At 49.5% G+C, this 24,303-nt stretch overlaps 1 protein-coding gene across 2 annotated transcripts in view; it reads left to right on the forward strand.

Moving 5' to 3' along the window:
* Positions 1 to 13,067, forward strand: part of Cttn (cortactin) — a 35,530-nt gene extending 22,463 nt beyond the window's left edge. For both annotated transcript variants that reach the window (XM_059264027.1, XM_059264035.1), the window contains 6 exons: positions 2,526 to 2,595; positions 5,349 to 5,497; positions 7,928 to 8,017; positions 9,101 to 9,278; positions 11,256 to 11,327; positions 12,275 to 13,067. In XM_059264027.1, coding sequence (XP_059120010.1) covers positions 2,526 to 2,595; positions 5,349 to 5,497; positions 7,928 to 8,017; positions 9,101 to 9,278; positions 11,256 to 11,327; positions 12,275 to 12,411 — 696 coding nt within the window. In that variant the 3' untranslated portion in view covers positions 12,412 to 13,067. The remainder of the gene's footprint in view (positions 1 to 2,525; positions 2,596 to 5,348; positions 5,498 to 7,927; positions 8,018 to 9,100; positions 9,279 to 11,255; positions 11,328 to 12,274) is intronic.
* Positions 13,068 to 24,303: the final 11,236 nt, after the last annotated feature.

Consider the following 24,303-nt stretch of genomic DNA (forward strand, 5'->3'; position numbering starts at 1 on the left):
CTTTCCTTCAGATGGGGTCTTGCTCTACCACCTAGGCTGGTCTGGAACTTGAGATCCTTCTGCCTCGGTTTCCAGAGTCTGGCACTGGTGGCAGGTGCCATCTTGTCTGGCTTTATCTTTTAGGATGAAAGCACACTCCTGTGGGAACAGTTTGTTCCCCCTCCCCAGATCCCCCTCTTCAGCCTGTTGTTGCCTTTGGTCAGTTTCGGGACCCTGCGGGGTCAGCTGTGAGCCGGTGAAAGAATCGTTCTCCTAGTGTACCGGCCAGTGGTAGGGGAGCGGGTGTTGCTCGGCAGCTCTGCCGCTTCCCCGACAGCCTGGCAGGCACTGCTTTCCGCCACTTGAGGTGAGCTGTGTCTGCTCTGCTGCGTAGATGCAGACGTTCGTTCCTGTGCTTGGCTGTGGTCACACATGGCGTGGGTCATTCACAGGCTCAAAGCTCACTGTGGTTGGCATCGCCCAAGGCACCTGCCATGTCACCAGAGCTTCTCACAGGAGTTGCTTGAGCAAAATGTCCCTGAGGAAGCCAGATAAACTGAGTTTAGAAATGATGTGTATGTACATACATGTATATATATATGTATGTATGTGCCACAGAGTACACGTGGCGGTCAAAGGACAACTTGTGTGAGTTGGTTTCTACCATGTGGGTCCCAGGGATTGAACTCAGGTCACTGGGCTTGGTGACAAGCACCTTTGCCCAATGAACTCTCTCATTGGTCCCTGGGCCAAGTTTTGAGGGTAGACTGGAGCTTGTCTGCAAAGATGGAGTCGTGACATGAAGCGAGGATGCGACCAGGAGCCCGGTTTAGGAACCAGGTCACTGCAAATGGGGACGAGTAAGGAGAGACAGTTCCAACTGCAGCATCTCCTGCTGAGGGGAGGGGCCTGGGAAGCCTGTGGGACATGCAGCCTGTCCGAGTCCAGGCACAGGCGCACACACCTGTAACTGTAGCACTTGACAGAGCAGAGGGAGGGTTGGTGTGACTCTAGGCGGTGGTGGAGCTTTGAAGAGTTGCAGAACTCAGGTAGAGTTCTCCATGGTGCTGCAGGGCTGCCTCAGTGGGAGGGAGGGACCTGCCATGTGCTGAGGGGTACCCCCAGGCTTCACCTGCCAGTCAGCAGAGACCTAGCAGGGAGGCTGGGTGAGGTAGCAGGAGACCAGGTGTCTGGTGGCTGAGGGCCCTGTGGTGGAGGACATGAGGAAGTGAGTGAGTTACTCAGAGGCTGGCGTTGAGGAAGTTGTGGTGTCTGTGGTTGGCGGTGATGGTAAAGATGACAACCGCAAAGATGGCGACCGCTGACATTGTGTGACTGGAGTCAGGAAATGATGTGGTTAGAAGTCTCTTCTGCCCCTGCCAGCCAGGTGTGGCCATTTTCTCTGTCTGTTGCCCTCTGGAAGAGCCCAGGGTCCTTCCTGCCCAGGGGACTGTGGGGCGAGATCAGGACCCAGGCTGTGCCATGAGGCTATGCCAAGAGCAGTGGTTCATCCCCTTAGTAATTGGGATGAGGTGGTGAACCCTGATGCCAGCCTGTCCTTCCCTAGAGAGGAAAAGTGTCCCTCCATGGTGGCTTTGGGCATTTACGAGTGGCCACCCTGTTGGGCTCTGGAGCCAGGCTGTGTGGAGGAGACAGAGTAAGAGCTGAAATGGGCAGAGTCTGAGGAGAGGGAGACCCAGGAAGTGGGGAATGGGAGAGACATGAGGCTGGGGTCAAGAAGCTGGGTGGGGGGTTAGGTGTGGTTCAGTGATGAGCCTGGCTTAGAATTGGAGAGCCCTAGGTGTCACCCCCAGCATGCTTTAGGGAAAAAGGTGTTGTGATTTGGAAGGTCGGGCGTGGGTAAGTGGTAGAAGGGAGGAAGGGGTACAGAGGTGAATCGGGGTCCCCCAGGTATGGGCAGAGCAGCTGGAGATTGCAGAGCAGACAGTAGGTGGACAGGTAGGTGAAGGCCGTTGTGGAGGATGGGATCAGGGAGAGGAATGGCGACAGCAGCTGAGGTGGGCACAGCTCTGACCTGGGGGCTCTCAGCTGGGAATGGCTCCATATGGGAGATCAGGCATGGTGTTGGTCGGGCAGTGAATGCTCTGAACCCTGAATATCTATAGAAGCCACATGGCTGGGGACTGTCACTGGTGTCACTGCCCTGTCAGGCTGTGTCTAGGTCAGCCACTGCCTCGTGATCCCTGCCAGAGTAATTCTGGAGACTGTAAGCATGGTTGAGGTGTAGGATATTGAGAGAGCCTACAGGAGGGCAAGGAGTGGGCCTGGCCAGGTGACCCTGTGACCTACAGAGCCTCACAGTAATTCATGTTCTCAGTGTAGGTACATGCATCTGTATGATCATCAGTGAGTCTGTGGAAGGGGAGCCAAGCCCCAGGGAATCTACAGAGTGCAGGATTGGGGCAACAGTTCTGTGTTGTGGAGGTGTTTGGAAAGCTGGGGAGATTCCTCACAGTCCCTAGGTAACAGCTGTCCTAGCTGGGAAGGAACGAGGACATTACCCCCTAACTTCTCTGTCTCTGCAGAATGCATCCACCTTTGAAGACGTGGCCCAGGTGCCCTCTGCATACCAGAAGACTGTCCCCATTGAGGCTGGTGAGTCCTGGCAGTCTGAAAGCACTGTGTGGTCCATGGGGTACAGTGCTGGTGCCCCGTGGTCTTCCAGGATGACTGAGGGAGAAGCCTCACCGTGTGGGATGTTAGTGAGAGCTACTGGTGACCAGGTTCTGGGAACAGCCTACATATGTTCCTCGAGCCCACTTCTCTCAGTGGTCCCAACTACAGCCTGAGGTTCATAAAACCTCATGATGTTTTTGAAGAGAAGCAGAGGATTCTCAGCCTCTCATCCACAAAAGTTTTTACCGGCCGGGCGGTGGTGGCGCATGCCTTTAATCCCAGCACTCGGGAGGCAGAGCCAGGCGGATCTCTGTGAGTTCGAGGCCAGCCTGGGCTACCAAGTGAGTTCCAGGAAAGGCGCAAAGCTACACAGAGAAACCCTGTCTCGAAAAACAAAACAAAACAAAACAAAACAAACAAACAAACAAAACAAAAAAAAGTTTTTACCAGTGGCTCAGAAACATGTCCTTTCAGGTGCTTCCTGTGTATGTGAAGATGAGACATATCCAGAGAGTGCCCTTTGCATATAGGATAGAAAGTCCCAACTCACCAGTAGGTAGAATGACCCTTGACCACTGCAGATACACAGATCAGTTCTTGGGCCATTTTGACACTCATGGAAACCATCAGGATCTTTTGCCAAGACCTCTGCAGGCATCACTTGTGCTTATATCAATTTATATCTATTGTGTGTCATATTAGAAGGGTCCAGGCATGGTGGTACATGCCTGTAATCTCAGCAAGTGGGAGGCTGAAACAAGTGGATTGTCATGAGTTCAAGGCTAGCTTGGGTTACCTAGCAAGGCTTGGGCCAGCCTGGACTATAGAGTGAGACTCTGTCTCAAAAAAGGGGAAAAGGAGTAAATGAATTGTTTTTAAAACGACAGAACTGTGAGGTGCTTACATGGTGACATTTAGTATGGAAATTAGCCTCAGTGTCAGAGTGGGTGAACAGGGTGGTATTGTCATAGGACCACGGGCTTCCCCTGCCTGCCTGGGTCTTACAAGGGAACAGGAATGACCGTGCTAGGCAGGAGGAGAAGATGCTCTCAGGGAAGCTGTGTGAGCCCAAGGCCCAGTGGGCTGTGGTTTCCCCAGGGCTGGGGATTCCCCTGGGCTGCGGTCTCTGAATACTTCCGGAGTTTTGCTCACCCCGTGGGCTGCTATCTGTACCTTGTTATTTTCAGACACTAGTCCTCCGGATTAGGCCTGTTACTGACTGCAGAGCCCTTACGTACAATCTAAGAGGGAGGTCTCATCTGTCAGCCATCTCATCACAACCTTTAAGTGACAGGTGTCACACTCACTGCATTAGTTAGGTTTCTATTGCTGTGATGGAACCCATGACCAAAAGCAGCTTATGTTTCCACATCACTATTCATCCTGAAGGAAGTCAGGACAGGAACTCAAGCAGAGCAGGAACCTGGAGGCAGGAGCTGATGCAGAGGCCATGGAGGGGTGCTGCTTACTAGCTTGGTCTCCATAACTTGCTCAGTCTGCGTTCTTATAGAACCAGGACCACCAGCCCAGGGGTGTCACCATCCACAACGGTACTGAGCCCTCTCACATCAATCACTAATTAAGAAAATGCCCAGCAGGATTCCTGCAGCCTGGTCTTATGAAGGCATTTTCTCAGTGGACGTTCCCTCCTCTCCAGTGACTCTAGTGTATGTCAGGTTGATAGAAAACTAGCCAGCATACCTTGGTAGCCTCTACAAATGTCCTGAAACCTAGACTTGTTTGCTGCTTTGCCTTTGTAGTCAGGGCTCCACAGCAAATCCTAGGCCAGTCTTGAACTCACTGATAAGCTCAGGATGGTTTTGTGTAACATCACTCTCCTGCCACAGTCTCCAGGTGCTGAGATCCCAGGTATGTGTCACAACCTGGCCAACCCAGGGGTTTTGCTTGAAAACGTCACCTTCATATGGACAAACAGCAATACTTCTCTTCCTTCCTGTGTTTATTCTGGTTTGTTTTGTTCTGAGACAGTCTCATGGCGCCCAGGCAGCCCTGGAGCGCCTGGTCCTTCCGCCTCAGTCTCTTCAGTGCTAGGATGACAGGTGTACACCACCACGCTTGGCCCAGCTGGATGTGTTCTTTACCGGACAGGCTCACTTTGGAGGGGATGCCTGCCAGACACTCAGACGTGCTTCTGGTTATGTCTGGGAAAATGGTGTTCCGTGAACAAACCTGTTCACTTGCGAGTTCAGGAAGCCCGTTCTGAGACAGGCGTCTGCTGGTCCTGACTGACGTCCTCCATACTTCTGTCACACAGAGCGGGGGAAGTCTATTCAAGGGTACATATGTACTGAAAAACCAAGGCTTTTTTGCTGTTCTAAAACCATCCCCCCCCCTTTTTTTTTTTTTTTTGTGATGCTAGGGATGGAACCCAGGCAGCAGCTCTATCACTGAGCCACACCTCAGCCCCTCATTGGGGAATTCTAGGTCTTTTTCTCCTGCTGAGGCACATGCCAGCCCAGCCTTCATGGTTAGAGAGCTGTTGCTTCATTCAGCCTGGGCACGTAGTGCTCGACTGTGACAGTGTCTGGCTTAACTGTGGTCCAGACCGAGGGCTTCTGATCCCATCAGTCTCGCTTGGGCTTGTTGTGTGACTGGCTTGGGGTGAGTTGACTGTGTTCCATGGATCTTTCCCCCAGGTCACCCTGGTGTGGCTTTTGTCCTGTGGCTTTTGTGAGGTGTTCTGAGACAGATGTGTCCTCTCTTTCCTCTAGTGACCAGCAAGACCAGTGATATCCGAGCTAATTTTGAAAACCTGGCAAAGGAGAGAGAGCAGGAGGACAGGCGGAAGGCAGAAGCAGAGAGAGCTCAGCGGATGGCCAAGGAAAGGCAGGAGCAGGAGGAGGCTCGGAGGAAGCTGGAGGTGAGTACAGATGCTGTGTCCTGTTCTGGAGCCTGGCTGCCTTCCTCCAGTCTGCAGTGGGGCACGCTGTGAGGAATAGGGGAAGTGGGCACGGGGGAAGGGCTCCTTCCAGAAGCTTCTATGATATGCTCGCTTGCCACTGAGAGGAGTTTCTTTGCTCCCAGCTAGATTCAGGAGGAGCTGGTAGGAAGGCTTGTTTACACGGCAAGCTAGAGTAACTTGGTCACCCACTACCTGGGCACCTTCAGCCCTCAGCCCCTCTCCATGGCCCCATGGCCTCATGTGAATGCTGGCGACAGCGCTCCGGAATGGTTGGGAAGTAGAATCCTCAATAAGTCATGCACGGGTATTTTGTGAACATGATGCTCCATCTAAGCTGATGGACACTCCCCCCAGGACATATTGGGGTGGAGACCTCACAGAGGAAGATGGGTTAAAGGGAGTGGCATGCGGTTGACAAATGGCACTCAGAGCATGGGCCCTGACTGTCGAGCCCTGGTGTGATGTGTCTCAGGGCATGCAGCTGCATGTAGTAGTGACCATGAGGCTATGAGTGTACATCTCCTCCCGCAGGGGCGCAGTCTCCAGTGGGGGCTCACACATTGGGTGTCGTTCATCCACAGTGCACGCACGGCGTCCTGCAGTGCTCTGGCTTCTTTGTCTTCTTTCTGCAGGCTGATTCGGTTCTGGGGCTCTGGATAACCGCCGAGTTCTGGTCTCAGATTCTCTTGATGTTAATTCCTCTGCTGTGTGGTCTTTTTCTGTCCTGCCCACCCCATTTCTTTGCCCCACGAGATGAGACTCCAGTGTACCATCTTTTCCTATCAGTTCTGAGCTGACGAGACTAGACCGGACCTCCTTGTGCTTCAGTCTCTGTGTGACTTTGAACATGCATTGACAGTAAGGGCTCTTCTTGGCACCCAGTGGGGTGTACGAGGCTGGAGAGCCCCACAGCCCGCACTTGTAGTTGGGCTAACTCAACAGCCTGGTCTCCTCATTGTGCTGCAGGCTTGAACCCCCAGATGGTCCAGTGCACAGGGCCATCGCTGCAGGCTTGAACCCCCAGATGGTCCAGTGCACAGGGCCATTACTGCAGGCTTGAACCCCCAGATGGTCCAGTGCACAGGGCCATCGCTGCAGGCTTGAACCCCCAGATGGTCCAGTGCACAGGGCCATCGCTGCAGGCTTGAACCCCCAGATGGTCCAGTGCACAGGGCCATCGCTGCAGGCTTGAACCCCCAGATGGTCCAGTGCACAGGGCCATCGCTGCAGGCTTGAATGCCCCAGATGGTCCAGTGCACAGGGCCATCGCTGCAGGCTTGAATGCCCCAGATGGTCCAGTGCACAGGGCCATCGCTGCAGGCTTGAATGCCCCAGATGGTCCAGTGCACAGGGCCATCGCTGCCTGGGGTGTTTCATCTTTGGTGATTGCCATGACTGTTCTGGTGGTGCAGAGCGGGTAGCTCTGAGGATGCTGAGACTGTGTTAGAGTCTTTATGATGTTTCTCTCAAGAGCACAGTGTGACCATTCTACTCCCTAGACAGTAGGGTAGAGAGGGTGTGGAGTGGGTAGCTGAGGTTCAGTCCTATCTCTGGGGGGACATCCTGAACATCTCCCTGAACAGTTCTGAACATCTGCCATGGGGACATGTAGATCTCAGAAAATTTCCCATGCTGCTGTCTGAGCTTGTTTGCCAAGTGGTTAGAACACCCGATACTTAATGCCACAGCCCCGAAGTCCAGGCATCCTAAAGGATGTGGCCCTGGAGGCTTTGGGCAGATCCCAGGTACTACTTTCAGCATCTCTAGGCTGCCTTGGCTCTTTGGCTTGTGGCCACCTCTCTCCCCTACCCTCTCCATTCCTCATCACCTGCCACTCCAAGCTATCTCTCTTCTACCTCCCTCTTGTCAGGACTTCGGGGTGACATGGGCCCACTGGCATCCTGGAATGGTTCCCATCTTCCTCTTGGTGTTCTGTTGCAGTCCTGGGAACCAGGATTTTGCCTTGTAGGGGCATGGTCCGTGGAGAGCAGCCCACCTGTCAGCCCCCAGGGGTCATGTCTGTCCCACATGCAGAAAATACTCGCTCATTAAAAGGTCACTGAAATTTTTGGCCTATGGTAGCATTGGCTCAGGGCCCCAAGTTGGGAAATGAGCTCAGGGCAAGATCGAGTAGCTGCTTGATTGTACCTCTGCCCGGTGCTCCTGTCCATTGCACACATCTAAGTGTGATGACACACGAGTCCCAGAGTCCTTGAGAAGACATGACTGTGTGACTTTCACTTCAAGGCCACCTGACCCTGTGATCAGTGCTTTCTACTCTCCCAGCAGGCTCCAAGCTTCCCATCTGGGCACCACCCCCTTACAAAGTGGCAGATGGGACTTCCTGGCTGACCGGGTAACCATGCGTTTGCTGTCCTTCTATCTTAGGAGCAAACCAGGGCCAAGAAGCAGACGCCCCCTGCATCCCCCAGTCCTCAGCCAGCTGAGGACAGACCACCCTCCAGCCCCATCTATGAGGTGGGTAATCACTTGACCAGTTGGCTGTCCTAGACTCCTGCAGATTCGTGCCACCACACCCTTGTGTCTCCCTGGAGCAAGGTGTCCCCCCAGGTTGGACGTCTTCACCTTTGGGCAGCCCATGGCGCCATGGCCTTCCTCTCCCTGTGACTTCTGGGAGGTCAGTGGATGCTGCATGCTTAGTGTATTGGTCGCCCCTGGAACCGACCGCCTGTTGGCCCTGAGACAGTGTTCTTCCTTAGCCCTGGAGCATCTTGTTCTCTGTGGCCTCCTCACACGAAGCTCTGTGGAGTTCTTGCCTCATCTCTGCCCAGAAATCATTTCCCACACTCTGCCCTGACTCAGGGCTCCCTCTCTGAAGTAAGCCCCTCTGCCCACAACCACATCCCATGAGTCCCAACAGTCCTCACATACTGCCCTTTCATTATCCAGGTAACATTGTTCGTGGGTTCTGAGAGAGTGTGGACTGTGACTGGGGCTTAGGTGACCATGACCTCTTCACCACCAGGGTTCCCTCTCTTTGACACCATGTTACTTTCCCTGCATGGCAGGCTGCCTTCCCATGCCACACTTCTTGGTGGATGTGGTCTTGTAGCTAGTGACCCAACCAACAGAGTGGCCATGAGGCATCCCCACAGAGCCATGCCTCCTGCTGGGCCAGGTGCTGGGACACTGGCTCTTTAATGAGTCTGGTGATAGTGCTGTTCTTGGGGGCAGGGACAGGCCCTGTGATTGGCAGCTCAGCTGGGACCAGAAGCTGAGGGAAGTACCTGAGATGCTGTGATGGGAAGTTGGGACAGGGCTCAATGTAGAACCACCACAACAGAACTGACTGTTAGCCTTGCAGTCTCCTCTGGCTACCATCATCTTGCCAAAATGGGACCCGTCCTGGACCTGAGTGATCTCCTTGGCCTGTAGCAGCTTGCCCTGCGTGGTCACCCTCCACAGGAAGCTTCCTGTCCCCACTCCCTGTGTATAAAGTTTCTATCCTCGTCTTGATTTGTCTAACTCTGGAAGTCACTGTGAGTGGTGCTCTTCTGTCCGTGGTGACAGCATGAGAAATGTCTGCTTGTCTGTCCGCAGGACGCAGTGCCATTCAAGGCAGAGCCAAGCTATGGAGGTCCTCTTGGCGGGAGTGAGCCTGAGCCTGTGTACAGCACCGAGACTGCAGGTGTCCCTGAGGCCATCAGCCAGCAGGACCTAGCCTACACCTCAGAACCTGTCTATGAGACCACAGAGGCCCCTGGCCACTACCAAGCAGGTATTGGACCCCGCTCTGGCTCTGCCCAGGGGAGGGACGGTTCCCGAGAAGTCCTTTCATCCATTATGCTCCTCAGAGAGGGTTGGCTTGCTATCTGATTGCCTAGGAATGTGAGTTCTGTGTCACCCCCTGGATTGGGGAGGGTTAGACACAGTGGTCCCTAATAGGGCAGTGTTCCAAAGCCTTGGAGGGCTTTGCCTGTTGCCTGGCCATCTCCCCATGCTTTGAAGGTGAACCAGTGCTTCAGCAGACAGACAGTGAGGTTAACTTGTTTACTTTGAAAACCAAGTTCCAACGAGACACTAGACAGGGTCAGTGCAAGTTCTTCATCCCACCTGCTGCAGTGTAGGGATGGGTGCAGGGCACCTTAGCTGCTCTCATCCTGCCAGGCCCAGGGCAGCCTTTGGTGCCAAGCTTCCATCACCCTGGCCCCCTTCCTTTAGTGGCATCAGACTTTTTTTTTCAGTCTCTGTCTTAGTCCATGTTCTATTGCTGTGAAGTGATACTATGACCAAGGCAGTTCTTATAAAAGAAGACATTCAGTTGGTGCCTTGCTTGCAGTTTCAGAGGTTTACTCCATCATCATCATGGTAGGAAGCATGGCAGCAGGCATGGTGCTGGAGAAGTAGTTGAGAGCTACATCCTGCTCTGCAGGCAGGGGGTGGGGATGCAACATTGGGGCCTGACTTGGACTTTTGAGACCTCAAAGCCCACCCCCAGTGACACACTTCCTCCAATAAGTTCACACCTCCTAGTCCTTCTAATCCTTTCAGATAGTGCCCCTCCCTGGTGACTGAGCCGTCCTGTGGGGGACGTTCTTACTCAAACCACCACAATCTCATTCAGTAAGTAGCCCAGGCTGGCCTAGAATTCACTGGGTAGCTCAAACTGGCCTTGAATGTGGAGTAATCCTCCTGCCTCTGCCTCACAAGTGCTGGGATTGTAGGTGCTGTCATGCTAGGTTTGGAAAAGGGTCTTGGTACTTGGTACTTGTCCATGTGGCCATGCTTCCTATATGTGGCAGAGCTCAGTGTCTGAGCTTTGCTGTAGCCAAGTGTCCTATCTTAGTCAGGGTTTCTACTGCTGTGATGAAACACCATGACCAAAGCAAGTTGGGGAGGAAACAGTTTATTCAGCTTACACTTCCATGTCACTGTTTATCACTAAAGGAAGCCAGGATAAGAACTGAAACTGTCTCTCTCTGTTCTGCTCTGTCTCTTCCCCCACCATCTTTCCCTCTCTCCGCACGTGCTTTCCTCTCCAGGCCTGGCTCTTCTCTCTCCCCTCCCCCCCTTTCCTCCTAATAAAGCTCTGAATACTGAAAAAACAAAACAAAAAAAAACCAAACTGAAACAGGGCTGCAACCTGGAGGCAGGAGCTGATGCAGAGGCCATGGAGGAGTATTGCTTCCTGGCTTTTTCCTCATGGCTTGCTCAGCCTGCTTTTTTTTTTTTTTTTTTTTTTTTAAGATTTATTTATTTATTATGTATACAGCATGTATGACTGCAGGCCAGAAGAGGGCACCAGATCTCATTACAGATGGTTGTGAGCCACCATGTGGTTGCTGGGAATTGAACTCAGGACCTCTGGAAGAGCAGTCAGTGCTCTTAACCTCTGAGCCATCTCTCCAGCCCGCTCAGCCTGCTTTCTTATAGAACTCAGGACCATTAGCCCAGGGACAGCACTACACACAGTGGGCTGGGCCTTCCCCCATCAATCACTAGTTAAGAAAATGCCTTACAGCTGGATCTTACGGAGGCATTTTCTCAATTGAGGGTCCCTCCTTTCAGATGACTCTAGCTTGTGTCAAGTGGACATAAACTAGCCAGGACAAGTCCTTTTGTTTCTAGGAGGTATCTTACTGCTCCATCCCAGCTATTGTCATGAGGTTTCTTTTTTAGCAAGCTCTCCCATCTGTCCTTGGGAAGTGTGTCTGAGGGGCTGGCATGTTGCTCAGCAGTTCTGCTTTGCTTACAGAGGATGACACCTACGATGGATATGAGAGTGACCTGGGCATCACAGCCATCGCCCTGTATGACTACCAAGCTGGTGAGGCACTAATTGGGCTGTGGGCACATATGTTCCTGCCCTAGGTGAAGTTCCCAGCCACTCTCCTCCTGTGACCAGTTCATGGCAGGAATACAGAGCTGTTTTGTGTTTGCTTTTGAGCCAGGGTTTGTGTTACCCAGTCTGCCCTTGAACTCCCAGGCATAAACAATCCTGCCTCAGTCTTCCCAGTGCTGACACCTTAGGTGCACATTACTGTGCTTGGGTACAATTTCTACAGTTTATCTTGAAATGACTTTAGAGAAGTTACCTGAAGGATGCCATGGATGTCCATGTCTGTGTCCCACCCCCTTTGTCTCTGGTCTTCCTCTGGCCCTTGGGGATATGAAGCTGCAGAGCCTCCTTAGTCATGACAGACTCACTGTGCAGGCTGGGGACAGGGTTCCACATGAACATACCCCACTCCCCTGATGAAGATGCTACACACATGTGGCCCAGGGACTCCCTTGCTCTGGTGGTCAGGAGGTCTTAGAAACAGTGTGGCCATCCCGGTGTCGGGTAAGCACACCTGTCCCACATGACCTAGTTCTGTTAGCCCAGGTGGAATGGGTGTGCTGACCACACACCCCAGTTGAACATTGTTTTATGGGGTGCAAGGCTGGGACTCCCTCAGATCCTTAGGTCCCGAGGCTGAGGTGGGGGGATTCTCTAGTCCCATTTCCTTCTGACAGAGACCTGGCATGTATTTCTTGTACACACATGGGTTCTGTAACTTTTGGGCCATCACCTCATATCTCTGTAGTCTAGACTTTGGTGTATCACCTTAGCAGTCCTCCAGCACCCCTCTCCCTCACTGTCCTTGTCATGTGTGTGACTGTGAAAGGTCCTCTCCACACCCCTGCTTTCCCCTGCTGGGTGGGTGTCTGGGTGTCAGCCGCAGTGGTCAGGTGACCTTCCCATCTGAGTCTCTTTCTGCTCTCCCTCCCTAGCTGGCGATGACGAGATCTCCTTTGACCCTGATGACATCATCACCAACATAGAAATGATTGACGATGGCTGGTGGCGTGGGGTGTGCAAGGGCAGATACGGGCTCTTCCCAGCCAACTACGTGGAGCTGCGGCAGTAGGGCGGCCGGCCACCCAGTGCCTACCAGCACCAGCCAGGGTTCACACTACAGCTCATCTGCGTGTGTTTGAGTTGGTTTCTGTTTCCTTTTTTCTTCCGAAGGTGGGGAGGGGAATATACATATTGCCTTTATATTTAATACTTCTGCTGATGCTTCAGGGCATGTCTTGCCACAGAATTTGCTAATATCTGATTATCTGATAATCATGTTCATAGAGAACTTGGGGTGGTTACTTTGAGCCATCCCAGGTGTTTTCTTTTCTGCCAAGTTGACTGTGGTATGTAGCCACTTCAGGGTCTCTGCTTCTCCCGAGGTTGGTGGTATATGTGGCCTTGTGCCCCCAACCCCCATAGCAGTCGGGGTCCCCCAGGATGGAGACTGCTCCTGGAGTGGCTGCCCAGTGAGGAGGCTGTCTGGGGCTCAGTGTTTGGAAGAAAGGAAAGGGGACGAAGGGAAAGTGAGGTGGCAGTAGAGGGGAATGCTGGGAGTCCTGGAACATTGACACTACGTGGGAAGTTCCCTCTGTCAGGACTGACAACCTGAGCCAGGATCCAAAGCTTTCTGTACTCTGCCTCCTCATCTCATCTCATCTCTTTACCTCCCCTGATACCCCAGTCCGGTTGAAGCTCTTTCCTGCCTTGCCTTCAAGTGTTCCCTTCTGCTGTCTGCATTCAAGGCCCAGCACAAAGCATGTCTTAGTGACGTGCTGGCAGCTATCTTGGGCTTGGCCTGCAACATGGGAGGGTGGGGTGGGTCTTGGACTCACTCCCAACCCCTGAGCAGCCTGGAATGTGTTGTGTGTGGCCAGCCACCTGGCTGGTCAGGCAGATTGATACCTTATCCCTGCAAGCTTCCAGAAGCATGCTCCCTGCAGGGGGCTGTGTTCTTTTTGCCAAATATCATGTTCAATTATAGTCCATTGATTGATTGATTGTTTGATGTGGCTGAAAACAGGACTGTGAGGGAGCTGAGGCTCCCACCTGGGTGCCTGCCACAGCCTCCTTGAGCAACTGTCCCTAAGGTGGTTTCCAGTCTTTGAGACACTAGGAGGCTGGGCCACACTGAGCTCGCATAGTCAGATGGACAGCATGTCCTTGTAGACGAGTCCCCACTATTGGGACACATGAGGATCAGTGCCCACCTTCTCCCATGTGCTTTCCTGCAGAATCCTTGCCTTTCCGTTGTTAGGTCAGGTTTTCTATATGAATTATCATCGGGAATTCTGTAGCACACCTCATAGGTATGGATTTTTTTAAATTAAATATTCAGAATAAACTTTTTTTGATCCAGTTGCTGTGTGGTCTGCAGTGCTTGGCTTCCATGTTCTGCTGTTGAAGGTGACATGGGGCTGGGTTCCCAGGGGCCTGGCTCAGATGGCCTTTGTCAAGGCCACACTGTCCTTTGTCAGGGCATCTGGGCAGCCCTGGAGCCTTGAAAGGGCTGGGCTCCTTGCAGGTGCTTTCAGCTGAGGTGTGCTCATAGGCCACCAGTTTCTCCACCAAGGATCTGAGCAGGGAGATGGCCCTGTTGATTAAGTGCTCGCTCTGTGTCTTAGGTCTTGGGGCTGTGACAAAACACCATGACAAAAGCAGCTGCAGGGAGCAAGGGTTTATTTTGCCCACAGTTTGAGGGTATAGTCCATCATGGCAGAGAAGGCATGGCTGTAGTTGGACTTTTTGTGGGACCTTTGCCAGCCTGCAAATAATGACAGAGACTTACATTAATTATGAAGGTTTGGCCATTAGCTTAGTCTTGTTCCCAACTAGCTCTTATAACTTAATTAACCCATATTTTTTAGTCTGTGTTCTGCCACATGGCTCTTTAGACCTTTCCTCAGTACGGCATGTCTGACTTCCTCTGAGTCTGCTGGTGAAACCTGTGTACCTAGATTCCTTCTCCCAGTGCCTCTTTCTGCCCAGAAGTCCTGCCTGTTCTGACCTGCCTAGCTATTGGCCATTCAGCTTTTTATTAAACCATTCAGAAGGCACCTTAGACAGAGACACATCTTTACAGTGTACAAAAGGATTATCCCACAGCACATGGAGGCAGGAGCAGGAAGCAGCTGGTCACATCACATCCACAGACAGTCCTGCCCAGATCAGCTGTCTTCCCATGTCAGTTAACATACTCAAGCCCCCACAGGCATGCCCAGAGGCCTGTGTTTCAAGTGAGTCTAGGTCCTGCCACACTGAAAACACCACCCTGCTGCACAAGCACTCCAGCACTCAATTTAAAAAGCCAGGTGCAGAAGGGTATAGTGGTGAACGCCTTTAATCCCAGGCAGATTGACCTCTGAGTTCAGGGCACATGGTGAGAGAGTATGCTTTAAAAAAAAGAAGTGTGTGCAGGTGGTGAGGGGGAAGGTTGGGGGAGCTGGAAAGACATCTCAATGGTTAAGAACTTGTATTGCTCTGGCAGAGGACATGAGTTCAGTCCCCATTACCCATGTCGAGCCACACATAGCTACCTGTAACCTCAGGTCCAGAGAATCCTATGCATCTATCTGGTCTCTGAACTGCACCTGCACACACATAGGCATACCGCCACACAAACATATTCATACACCTTTTTTTTTTTTTTCCCCCAAACAGGGTTTTTCTGTGTAGCCCTGACTGTCATGGAACTCGCTCTGAGACCAGGCTGGCCTTGACCTCAGAGATCTGCCTGCCTCTGCCTCTCTAGTGCTGGCATTAAAGACATGTGCCACCACTGCCCAGCTTCATACACATAATTTAAAAAAATCTTTAAAAATCCAGATACAGTGGGCTTGCCTTGTAATCCCAGCTCTGGGGAGGTGGAGATTGGAGGATCCCTGAGGTTCATTGGCCAGCCAGTATTGTGTGATATTTTGACTTCATTCTGACAATAAAGTTTGCTTTGAGTCAGAGGGCAGAGCTAGCCACTAGCTGACCAAAATTAACTATAAAAGTTTGGAGGACTGTGGACAGCTAGGAGACAGGAAGTAGTAAGGGGGGGCTGAGAGGGGATCTCAGCCCTTTCGGAGGAAGGAACGGAAGAGGTAGGAGGTGACCAGTGGCTTTTTCACAGCTTCTCTGATCACTCAGGTTCTTATTCCAATATCTGACTCCCAGTTTTTTATTGATAAAAAATAATTAGTTAAACACTTCACCTGGCTTCCAACTCGGGGCACAAATTCACTTGCCTCTGGCTTTGCAGCCGCCAGCAGCTGCTGCACCACTGGCTGGCTTTTCCTTTCTTTCCCCAAGCCTTCTGAGCGAGTCTAGGATTTTTCTGTTGCAGCCTCTCTACAACAGTCTCCAGCTGCCACCCAAACTCCACAGTCCCCAAACTCCAGAGGCACCTGGGTTCCAAACACCACTGGACTTGGCCGCCCACCAGTGGCTGGCTCTGCCTTCGGGCTCCATTCATCACTTCCTGCCACACATGCTTCTTTTGCATGTCCTGTCCAATTTTCAAGTTGGTTGGCTCCTCCCTGTGGGTTGTGGGCTTCCCTGGATCCCCTCCTCGGGCTGCTGCCATACTAGGGTAGCCACCTTGACACCTGCTTGGGCTTCTATTGTTATTGCGACCACCACACACTCTCAGCTCACAGCTACACGTGAGCAGCTGCAGCTGCACTCAGCCAGGCTGTGCACTGTGTTCTCTGCCCGACTGTGCTTGTGACAGCCAGCCTCGTACTTCACCGTCATCATCAGCAGATTTGGTGACACAACTGAGAATTCTTAAAGGGGGTGGGAATTAGTTTTTTTTTTTTAAAAGAGTTTTTTTCCCCCACATTAAAAATGGGAAACAATTGTTTTTATCCCTAAAAAAGTTAGTTGATATCAGTGCCAAATATGAAAAATTGAATGATAAGATAAAATTCTTAGGTAAATGGGACTAAGAAAAAAGTTCAAACACAGAAAGACATACTAATAAAACTAAGAAAAATATTTACACACACAGGTATTTAGAGCAGAAACTACCACACCATTCCATTATGAAACTGAAGAAGGGTGGCCCAAGGTTATTAGAAAACCAACCTTATGTTATGGAAAAGTTGAATATAATCCTATAGAAAGAATTAGATTTGAGGTGATTTAGGGAAGATGTTGTTTCATATGGTATGCATTCACCCTATGTGAAGTGGATATTAAACTCATGGGCAACTCAGAACAGAATTATCCCTCAAGACTGGAAAGATTTGGCATCAGTAACATTGGAAGCTGACCCTCAGTTACAATGGCATGTATGGTGGAAAGAGGAAGCTGGGACCATAGAACAAAATAGGGCTAGAGGTTATGTCATTTCCCAAGACCAAATCCTCAGTGAGGGCTGTTATGTTGATGTGGAAAGACAGAATACATTTGATGATCACACCTTGGCCCTATGCCGTACAGCAGCTTGAATGCTTGGGACAAGGTTGAAGAATCAGAAAAGAGGATTGAGCCATTTACTAAAATTATACAAGGCCCAAAAGAAGCCTTCCCTGAATTTTTTACAAAGATTGACTTCAGCTGTAAATAGAATGATATCAGATCCAGAAGTTAGATGAATATTAATTGAATCTTTGGCTTTTGAAAATGCTAATTCAGAATGTAAAAGGGTGATCAGGCCTTTAAAAGCAAGATCAGCACCCATAGATGAATGGATTAGAAATACAGCTGATATTGGATCTCATGCTTATGATGATGCTTGGATAGGAGAAGTGACTTCTAAAAATTTTAAGAAAAACCAAAAGGTTAGATGTTTTAATTGTGGTAAACCAGGTCATCTGAAAAGGGGTTATAGACAGGGCGATCTTAGAAATAATTTTTTTCTAGAGATAATTAAAAAAAAAAAAAGCCCCACATACAGAAGGTGTGTCAAAAGACTGACACTGGACTAATGAATACAGATGAACAAGGAAAAATAAAACAGTTTTTGCATATTACACATATACCATACAATCCTATAAGGCAAGCAGTTATAGAAAGATCTAATTATACTTTAAAAGATATGCTTAATAAACAGAAAGGGCTAATAAAGACCCCCAGAGATATATTGCATGATGCTTTATTGATTTTAAATTTTTTGTTTGTTTTTCAAGACAAGGTTTCTCTATGTAGCTTTGTGCCTTTCCTGGAACTCACTTGATAGCCCAGGCTGGCCTTGAACTCACAGATTTACCTGGCTCTGCCTCCCGAGTGCTGGGATTAAAGGCGTGTGCCACCACCGCCTGGCAAAACTTTTCTTAGGATATAAATATTATCTCAAAATTTATAAAATTAATGTATATATGTTTTAAACTTTCTGTCATGATGTTAATGGCTATATAGAGTATTAACTAATTCTAGAAAAAGGCTTAGTCTATCTTCCTGTACATGAATTTGGGTTTGAGTCTCTATCAGGTAACTAGAAATTAAGTTTTTGTACTCTGGATTTTCATAACAAATAATGGTCCTTTAACCTCTCTGAGATCTGCTGCATACGACATTTAAAATATTCAAGTTTTCTGTAGTGAACCATGACCATGACTAACAGCAACCTTTGAAGTCTCCAAATGGAGGGTGGTGTCCCACAATGATGATTCCACCTGGATTGTGGTAATGCCACTAAGCTGACAAATGCCACCCAAAGATTGGCTTTGAACTACAAACTGCTCAGGACAATTTCAAGGTGGCTAGCTGAGATGGTCCAGCCTCACAGACTACTCTGGCCAGGACTTGAGACAAGCCCTGAACTTTCCCATTGCACAGAGACTGGACAACAAATGATATAGCTAGCTCTCCCATGACTTGACAATTATCCCAATTTTTTTCAGGGTCTCCTAAAGATGCTGTCTCTCCTAGACAGCAGGAAGTAATTTAAAGAACATAATACCCACATTCCCAAGAGGTAGGGTGGACAGATTTTGGTCATTCAGTGGGTTATGGATATTTGTCATCGTTTAGGGGGGATGGTTACAAGTTGTTACTGGGAATGGTCAGGGAGAAACCTGAATGAAGGAGATTAGATTCAGGGATCTCCTAAGAAGAAAAAGGGGGATGTAGAAATAGGATAAAAGGGTAGATTATCAAATCTACTTTTAAGCCAAAAAAGAAACTACTAGTCTTAAATATTTCACAGTGGTATGGACTTTTATATATTGATACAAATTTAAGGTTATTTTTGTTTGAACAAAACGTTTATATTTCTACTCTTGTTTAAGGTGATTGTACCTATGCAGCTCATTTTACAAGATAATGTAAATTACTAGTCCTTGAAAGTTATCATTACAAACTATTTAGGATAATAAAAGATGTAGGTTAGTAGTTAGCCACCTGTTACAATCAAACTGGTAGTCATGTTAGGTATGTTTTCAAGGTCAAACACATATATTTTAGATAGAATGGTGGTCGTCAAACACTTCAGAGATCTACAGAATATGACATTTAAGATTTTTTAATAATATAAGGCTTTTTATGACAATGAGACTTGTCTGCTCCTGGCAGCACCAATCTACTTCAGAAAAGATGATGGGCATCGAAGAAACTCCATATGGAGTTTTCTTTCTTCGTGGCAAAAGTTAGCCACTGGGTAGGAAACTGCCCTTGCCTCGACTGCTGACAGTATGCTGTCCAAATTGGACAAGCAGGACACAAAAGTAAGTGACTGCAGAACTTTGCCAAGACAAGGTGGGACAGTCATTAAAAAATTCCTGCTTCTCAGAAAATCTGTCAGATACTCTAAGCCTGCAGGCTGAAGATGGATGCCCCAGCATTGCAGAGGAACCCTGAGTGACTGTCTAGGCAGCCAGCTGTTTCTGTCATTTCTTAGTTTTGGAAGTTGTTTACTCTGTACTTCCTGTTTACTTGGGTAATATTATATCCTTCTCAGATTTCTGATGGAGTTGAAGACTACATAGTTATAGTTTTCCTTGTTACCAAATTTAGAAAAGAAAGTCACAAAAGAGCTGTAAATTGTATAATGTTGAAAGACCTAAAAAGATAGTTTTGGGTTGGTAATGCAAATTAGGATAGAAAGCGAATTAGGTGCAAAACTTTGGACTCACCAAGATAGGATGGATAATGGAGTATTTTCTCTGAATTTGCCAAATGCAAATGGACTGGACATTGTTAATGTAATTCTTACCTGTATATATTTGTATATAGTTATGGTACTTACTGTATATTGTTTTACTATGTTAGTTAAAACCTTCCCTTTTTATTGAGACAAAAAGAGGGAAATGTGTGATATTTTGATTTTTTTTTTTTTTTTTTTGGTTTTTCGAGACAGGGTTTCTCTGTGTAGCTTTGCGCCTCTCCTGGAACTCACTTGGTAGCCCAGGCTGGCCTCAAACTCACAGAGATCCGCCTGGCTCTGCCTCCCAAGAGCTGGGATTAAAGGCATGCGCCACCACTGCCTGGCAGATATTTTGATTTTATTCTGATAATAAAGCATGCATTGAGTCAGAGGGCAGAGCTAGGCACTAGCTGACCAAAAAGAGGTTAGGAGGACTGTGGACAGATAAGAGACAGGAAGTAAGGTGGGGCTGAGAGAGGATCTCAGTCCTTTTGGAGAAAGGAACAGAAGAGGTAGGAGGTAACTGGTGGCTTCTCTGCAGCTTCTCTGATTATTCAGGCTCTTATCCCAATATCTGACTCCCAATTTTTTATTGGTAAAGAATAATTAGTTAAACGCTTCATGCCATCCTTGTCTGTTTGGTGTGTCTCACTGAGAGATCTTGTCCCATAAAATAAGGTGGACAGTTCTGAGAAATATCTGAGGTTGATCCCTGGCCTCTCTAAGGATGGGGCACACAGATTTATACACACAGCACAGACACACACAGGCACACACAGCACACACAGGCACACACAGGCACAGAGTCACACAGACACAGACTTACACAGCACAGATACACACACACACACACACACACACACACACACACACACACACACACACTTCTGAATTAGCCCCAGCTAATGAATCCTCAGATGGACAAATCCTTGAATAGCCAAAAGTGTTTCCCTTTAGGATACAATTCAGCAGTGTAGAAGGCAGCAATGGCCCTGAACAGATTGCTGGTAACTGAAGGAGGCCCTGGTGTTGTGTGATATTTTGTTTGTGTTCTGACAAATAAAGCTTTCCTGGAGATCAGAGGGCAGAGCTAGCCACCAGTTAACCATAGGGGACAGGCAGTGGTGGCACACACCTTTAATCCCAACACTTGGGCGGAGGAAGCAGGAAGATTAGGAGTTCAAGGCTACCCTGGGCTACATGAGATTGAACCAGTTTAAAAGAGAAACAGCTGGGTGGTGGTGGTGCATGCCTTTAGGGCCCATTGGGTCTGAGATTTTGTAGAGGTGAGAAGTCTCTAGTGGCTGACTGCTCTGCTTCTCTGATCTCCAGGCAAGCTTTATTTGTTAGAACACAAAATATCACACAACACACTGGCTCCTGGGCTTGTCTGGGACAGCCAGGGTTAGCAGAGAAGCAGCAAGCAGATGAGGGTACCACTGGTACTTGCTCATTGGCAGAGCAGGGTGCTGCTGTTGACGGCCTGCTCCATGGTTTTGAGTGGCAGATGGGCTGCTCCGCAGGCAGCTCCCAGGCAGGGGTGCAGAATGAGAGGGCTCATTCTGGGATGTCAGTGGAAGCTGTTCTTGCCACCCCACCCCTGAGGCAGTGGGAGAACGGTGGGTCATAGTGCCTCCATCTTAGCATTCATTTCCCAGAGCTGGATGGTGCTCATGATGGGGACAACTCTTAGCTGTGGCCACTTTCCTTCTCAAGTGTTGACATGTATTAGTATATGCACTGCTGTCCTGTAGAGGGTCAGGAGTCACTGCTGGTGGTGATTATCCCCAGCACCCAGGTCTCTGACTCCTTGGCATTATAGCTGGGACTTCATCCATGGGGCTGCCCAGACATGCACTTGACTTTGTTCCTTGGCAAGACTTTCACGCCTAGTCTGTCCCTGCAGGGCTGGTTCCAGTACAGGAATGCAGCCGCTCACTTTCTAGTTAGAGAACCAAAAAGGTGGCCCCTGCTGCCCCGGTTTACCCTTTGTCCTGTTCCACCCGGACCCTCACGGGATGGGAACTGAGGGGCGTGGTTTCTGTAGGTCACTTGGCCTGCCTGGGGGAGCCTGTTTCCTTCCCATGGTGTCTGCTTCTGCTGTGCCAGTGTGGCCCCTGGGTATGGCAGCCAGCCCTGCCCTGCCTCCAGGTTGGTAAGTAGAATTTTGCTTGCAGGATCTAAATCTGAGGGATACTCCCCTACTGCAGGGCCCCCGCCCCTCGGTTATAGCAGCTTTTTGTCCTTGAGATTACAGCCACTTTGAGGAATCGAGGTGGCATTCACAGGATTGGAGGGTGGGCAGAGATGAGATGACAGGGACAGGGAAGGTGTGGCCACTGCTGGTCCCCTCTGCTTATGAGTGGGGCCAGGATAGAGGCTCAGCAGGAATCTCATCACACGTGCTTCTGGTCTTGAACCAGTGAACATGTTTCCCATCACACTGGCTTTCCTCTTGGATGGGCTTAGGGATGTGGCTCAGTGGTGGAGCACTTGCCCAGCATTTACAGACGGTGTGATCCACCATTCAAACAAGAGGAATTCACCACCCACCTCAAGTCAGATCATCCTCCAGCCCCCTCTGGCCTGAGGAAGAAGCAGAGTGTTGGGGGATTCCCGGACAGCAGTGTGCTCTGAGCTGCTGGGCCAGGAAGATGGAAACTCAGTTCTGCCGATGGCCAGCCTGGGAATGACTGGACCATGAGGGAAGGAGCAGCGGCATCTGAGGAGTCCTGCTGGTCACTGGTAAGCTCTGATGTGCACACACTGGAGACAGCTGTGTCCAGGTTGGCCTGGTGTCTTCCATGCTAAGGCCAGAAAATGAGGTAGCCCGGGGACAGCTCTGCCCTGTTAGGGCTGGCTCAGGGAGCTGTTGGTTCTGCTGCCGCCAACTCTAGTTTCCATGTGGCCACCACAGAAAAGAAGGTGCTTTGAAGGGAGGGCAGAGGCTCTGGGAGTGGGCTGGGGTGGGGGTGGAAGCTTTCCTGGGGCACTGTGGGTAGACCATCCACTGTGCTGCTCAGCCCTGTGGCAGGTTTGCTACCTGCCACAGCTCTAACTTGCTTACTGGAAAAAACAGGTACAAATGGCCTCCTGTCTTTAATCAGGTGTTTGCAATCATCGTCTCAACCCCTGGAGTGTGGAATCTTCTGGGACACTCCTTCACAGTCTGTGAGCATATGTAAGCTCAAGGTCTGAGGATCACTTGAAGTCATAAGTTCAAGACCAGCCTGAATGGCAGTGAGACCAAAAGCAAGATCTTCTAAAGCTCCTGGATGGACCCTAAGGATAAGATGTCCCAGTGTGTTTAACAACATTTGTCTATTTCTCCTGAGGCACTAGGTACCCCAAACTTACCCCTTTTATCCATCTTCCCTCCATCCCTCCCTTCTTTTTCCCCTCTCTTATGCGTTCTTGCTTATGCTCAGCTGGATTTCTCCACTCTTACACAGGAGCCCTGCCTAGGGAATGGTGCTGCCCACAGCAGGCTGGGCCTTCCCACATCAGTTAACTCAATACACTCTCCATAGACATGTCCACAGTTCAACCCAATGTAGACATTCCTTCACTAATACTATTCACAGATGATTCTAGGTTGGGTCTGTAGGCTAAAAGGTCCAAGCTCATTTCTGGGTTTGAAAACCAACCCAAACCCATCAATCCCTGAGCTCAAAGTCCCACCAATCCCTGGGCTTGCCCCGAGATCAGGACTTGGAATCCCACCAATCCCCATACTGGAAATCTCCACCCTGGAAAACTCTGCCCCCAAGAAACACTATAAAGCCTGCCTCCCACTTAGTTTTCTATGGTTTCTCACTGGAGCAGGGGCAGCCATCCTCTTGTGTCTCTCCCAATGAATCTCTTGTATGAGGTTTGTTGTACTGTGTGACTTTGTGGTTCCTTGGCTCCCGATGCCGGGATGCCTTTTCCTTCAGAGCTGCAATACTTGCACAGGGGAAACCTGTCCCTTGAGAGTTGTTAACACTTGCATTTGGGAAACCTGCCCCCTCAGAGCTCTAACACTTATAGGGTCAAATTGACAGCTAAATCTACCCACCCCTTGCCAACTTGACACACAAATACATCACTTTCAAATCACAAGGTCTCATATTTATCTTTTTTTTTTTTAAAGATTTATTTATTTATTATGTATACAGTGTTCTGCCTGCATGTATCCCTGCAGGCCAGAAGAGGGCACCAGATCTCATTACAGATGGTTGTGAGCCACCATGTGAGTGCTGGGAGTTGAACTCAGGACCTCTGGAAGAGCAGTCAGTGCTCTTTACCTCTAAGCCATCTCTCCAGCCCCCTCATATTTATCTTAAAATGTAAAATGCAGTTCAATTTTTAAAAATAAACATAAAACCTATAGCCTTTAAAAATTCCAACACTTTAAAAGTCCAAATTCTTTTAAATGTGGGCTTCCATAAAATTAAAAGCAGTTTACATATTTCCATCATATAAAGAGAGAGCAGACATTCTTATTCCAAAAGGGAAGGACCAGGGTATCATAGGGAAAAGCCAGATAAAACGGAACCTTTTGGTGGTATAGCTACACATGCTCCTATAACCCTGACAGATTTACAGTTTGAATGACAAATGTCCCCCATAAATTTGGGTTTTGGACACTTGGTTCCTAGTTGGTGGCATCTGGAGGATGTTGGGGTGGTGCAGCCTTGTTGGAGGAAATGTGTCACTGGTGGTTGGCTTTGAGGTTATAAAGCCTTGCTCTTCTTCCAGTTCACTCTCTCCCTTTGTGCTCGCGTTGAAGACATGAGTTCAGCTTTCTGCTCCAGCCACCACACCTGCTGCTTGCTAGTCACCTCCCACCTTGATAGGCTCACCCTTCCAGGACTGTAAGCCAAAATAAACTCCTCCTATACGTTG

This window comes from Peromyscus eremicus, chromosome 1 (genome assembly GCF_949786415.1).
Source record: "Peromyscus eremicus chromosome 1, PerEre_H2_v1, whole genome shotgun sequence".
In the NCBI taxonomy this organism is placed as follows: Eukaryota; Metazoa; Chordata; class Mammalia; order Rodentia; family Cricetidae; genus Peromyscus; species Peromyscus eremicus.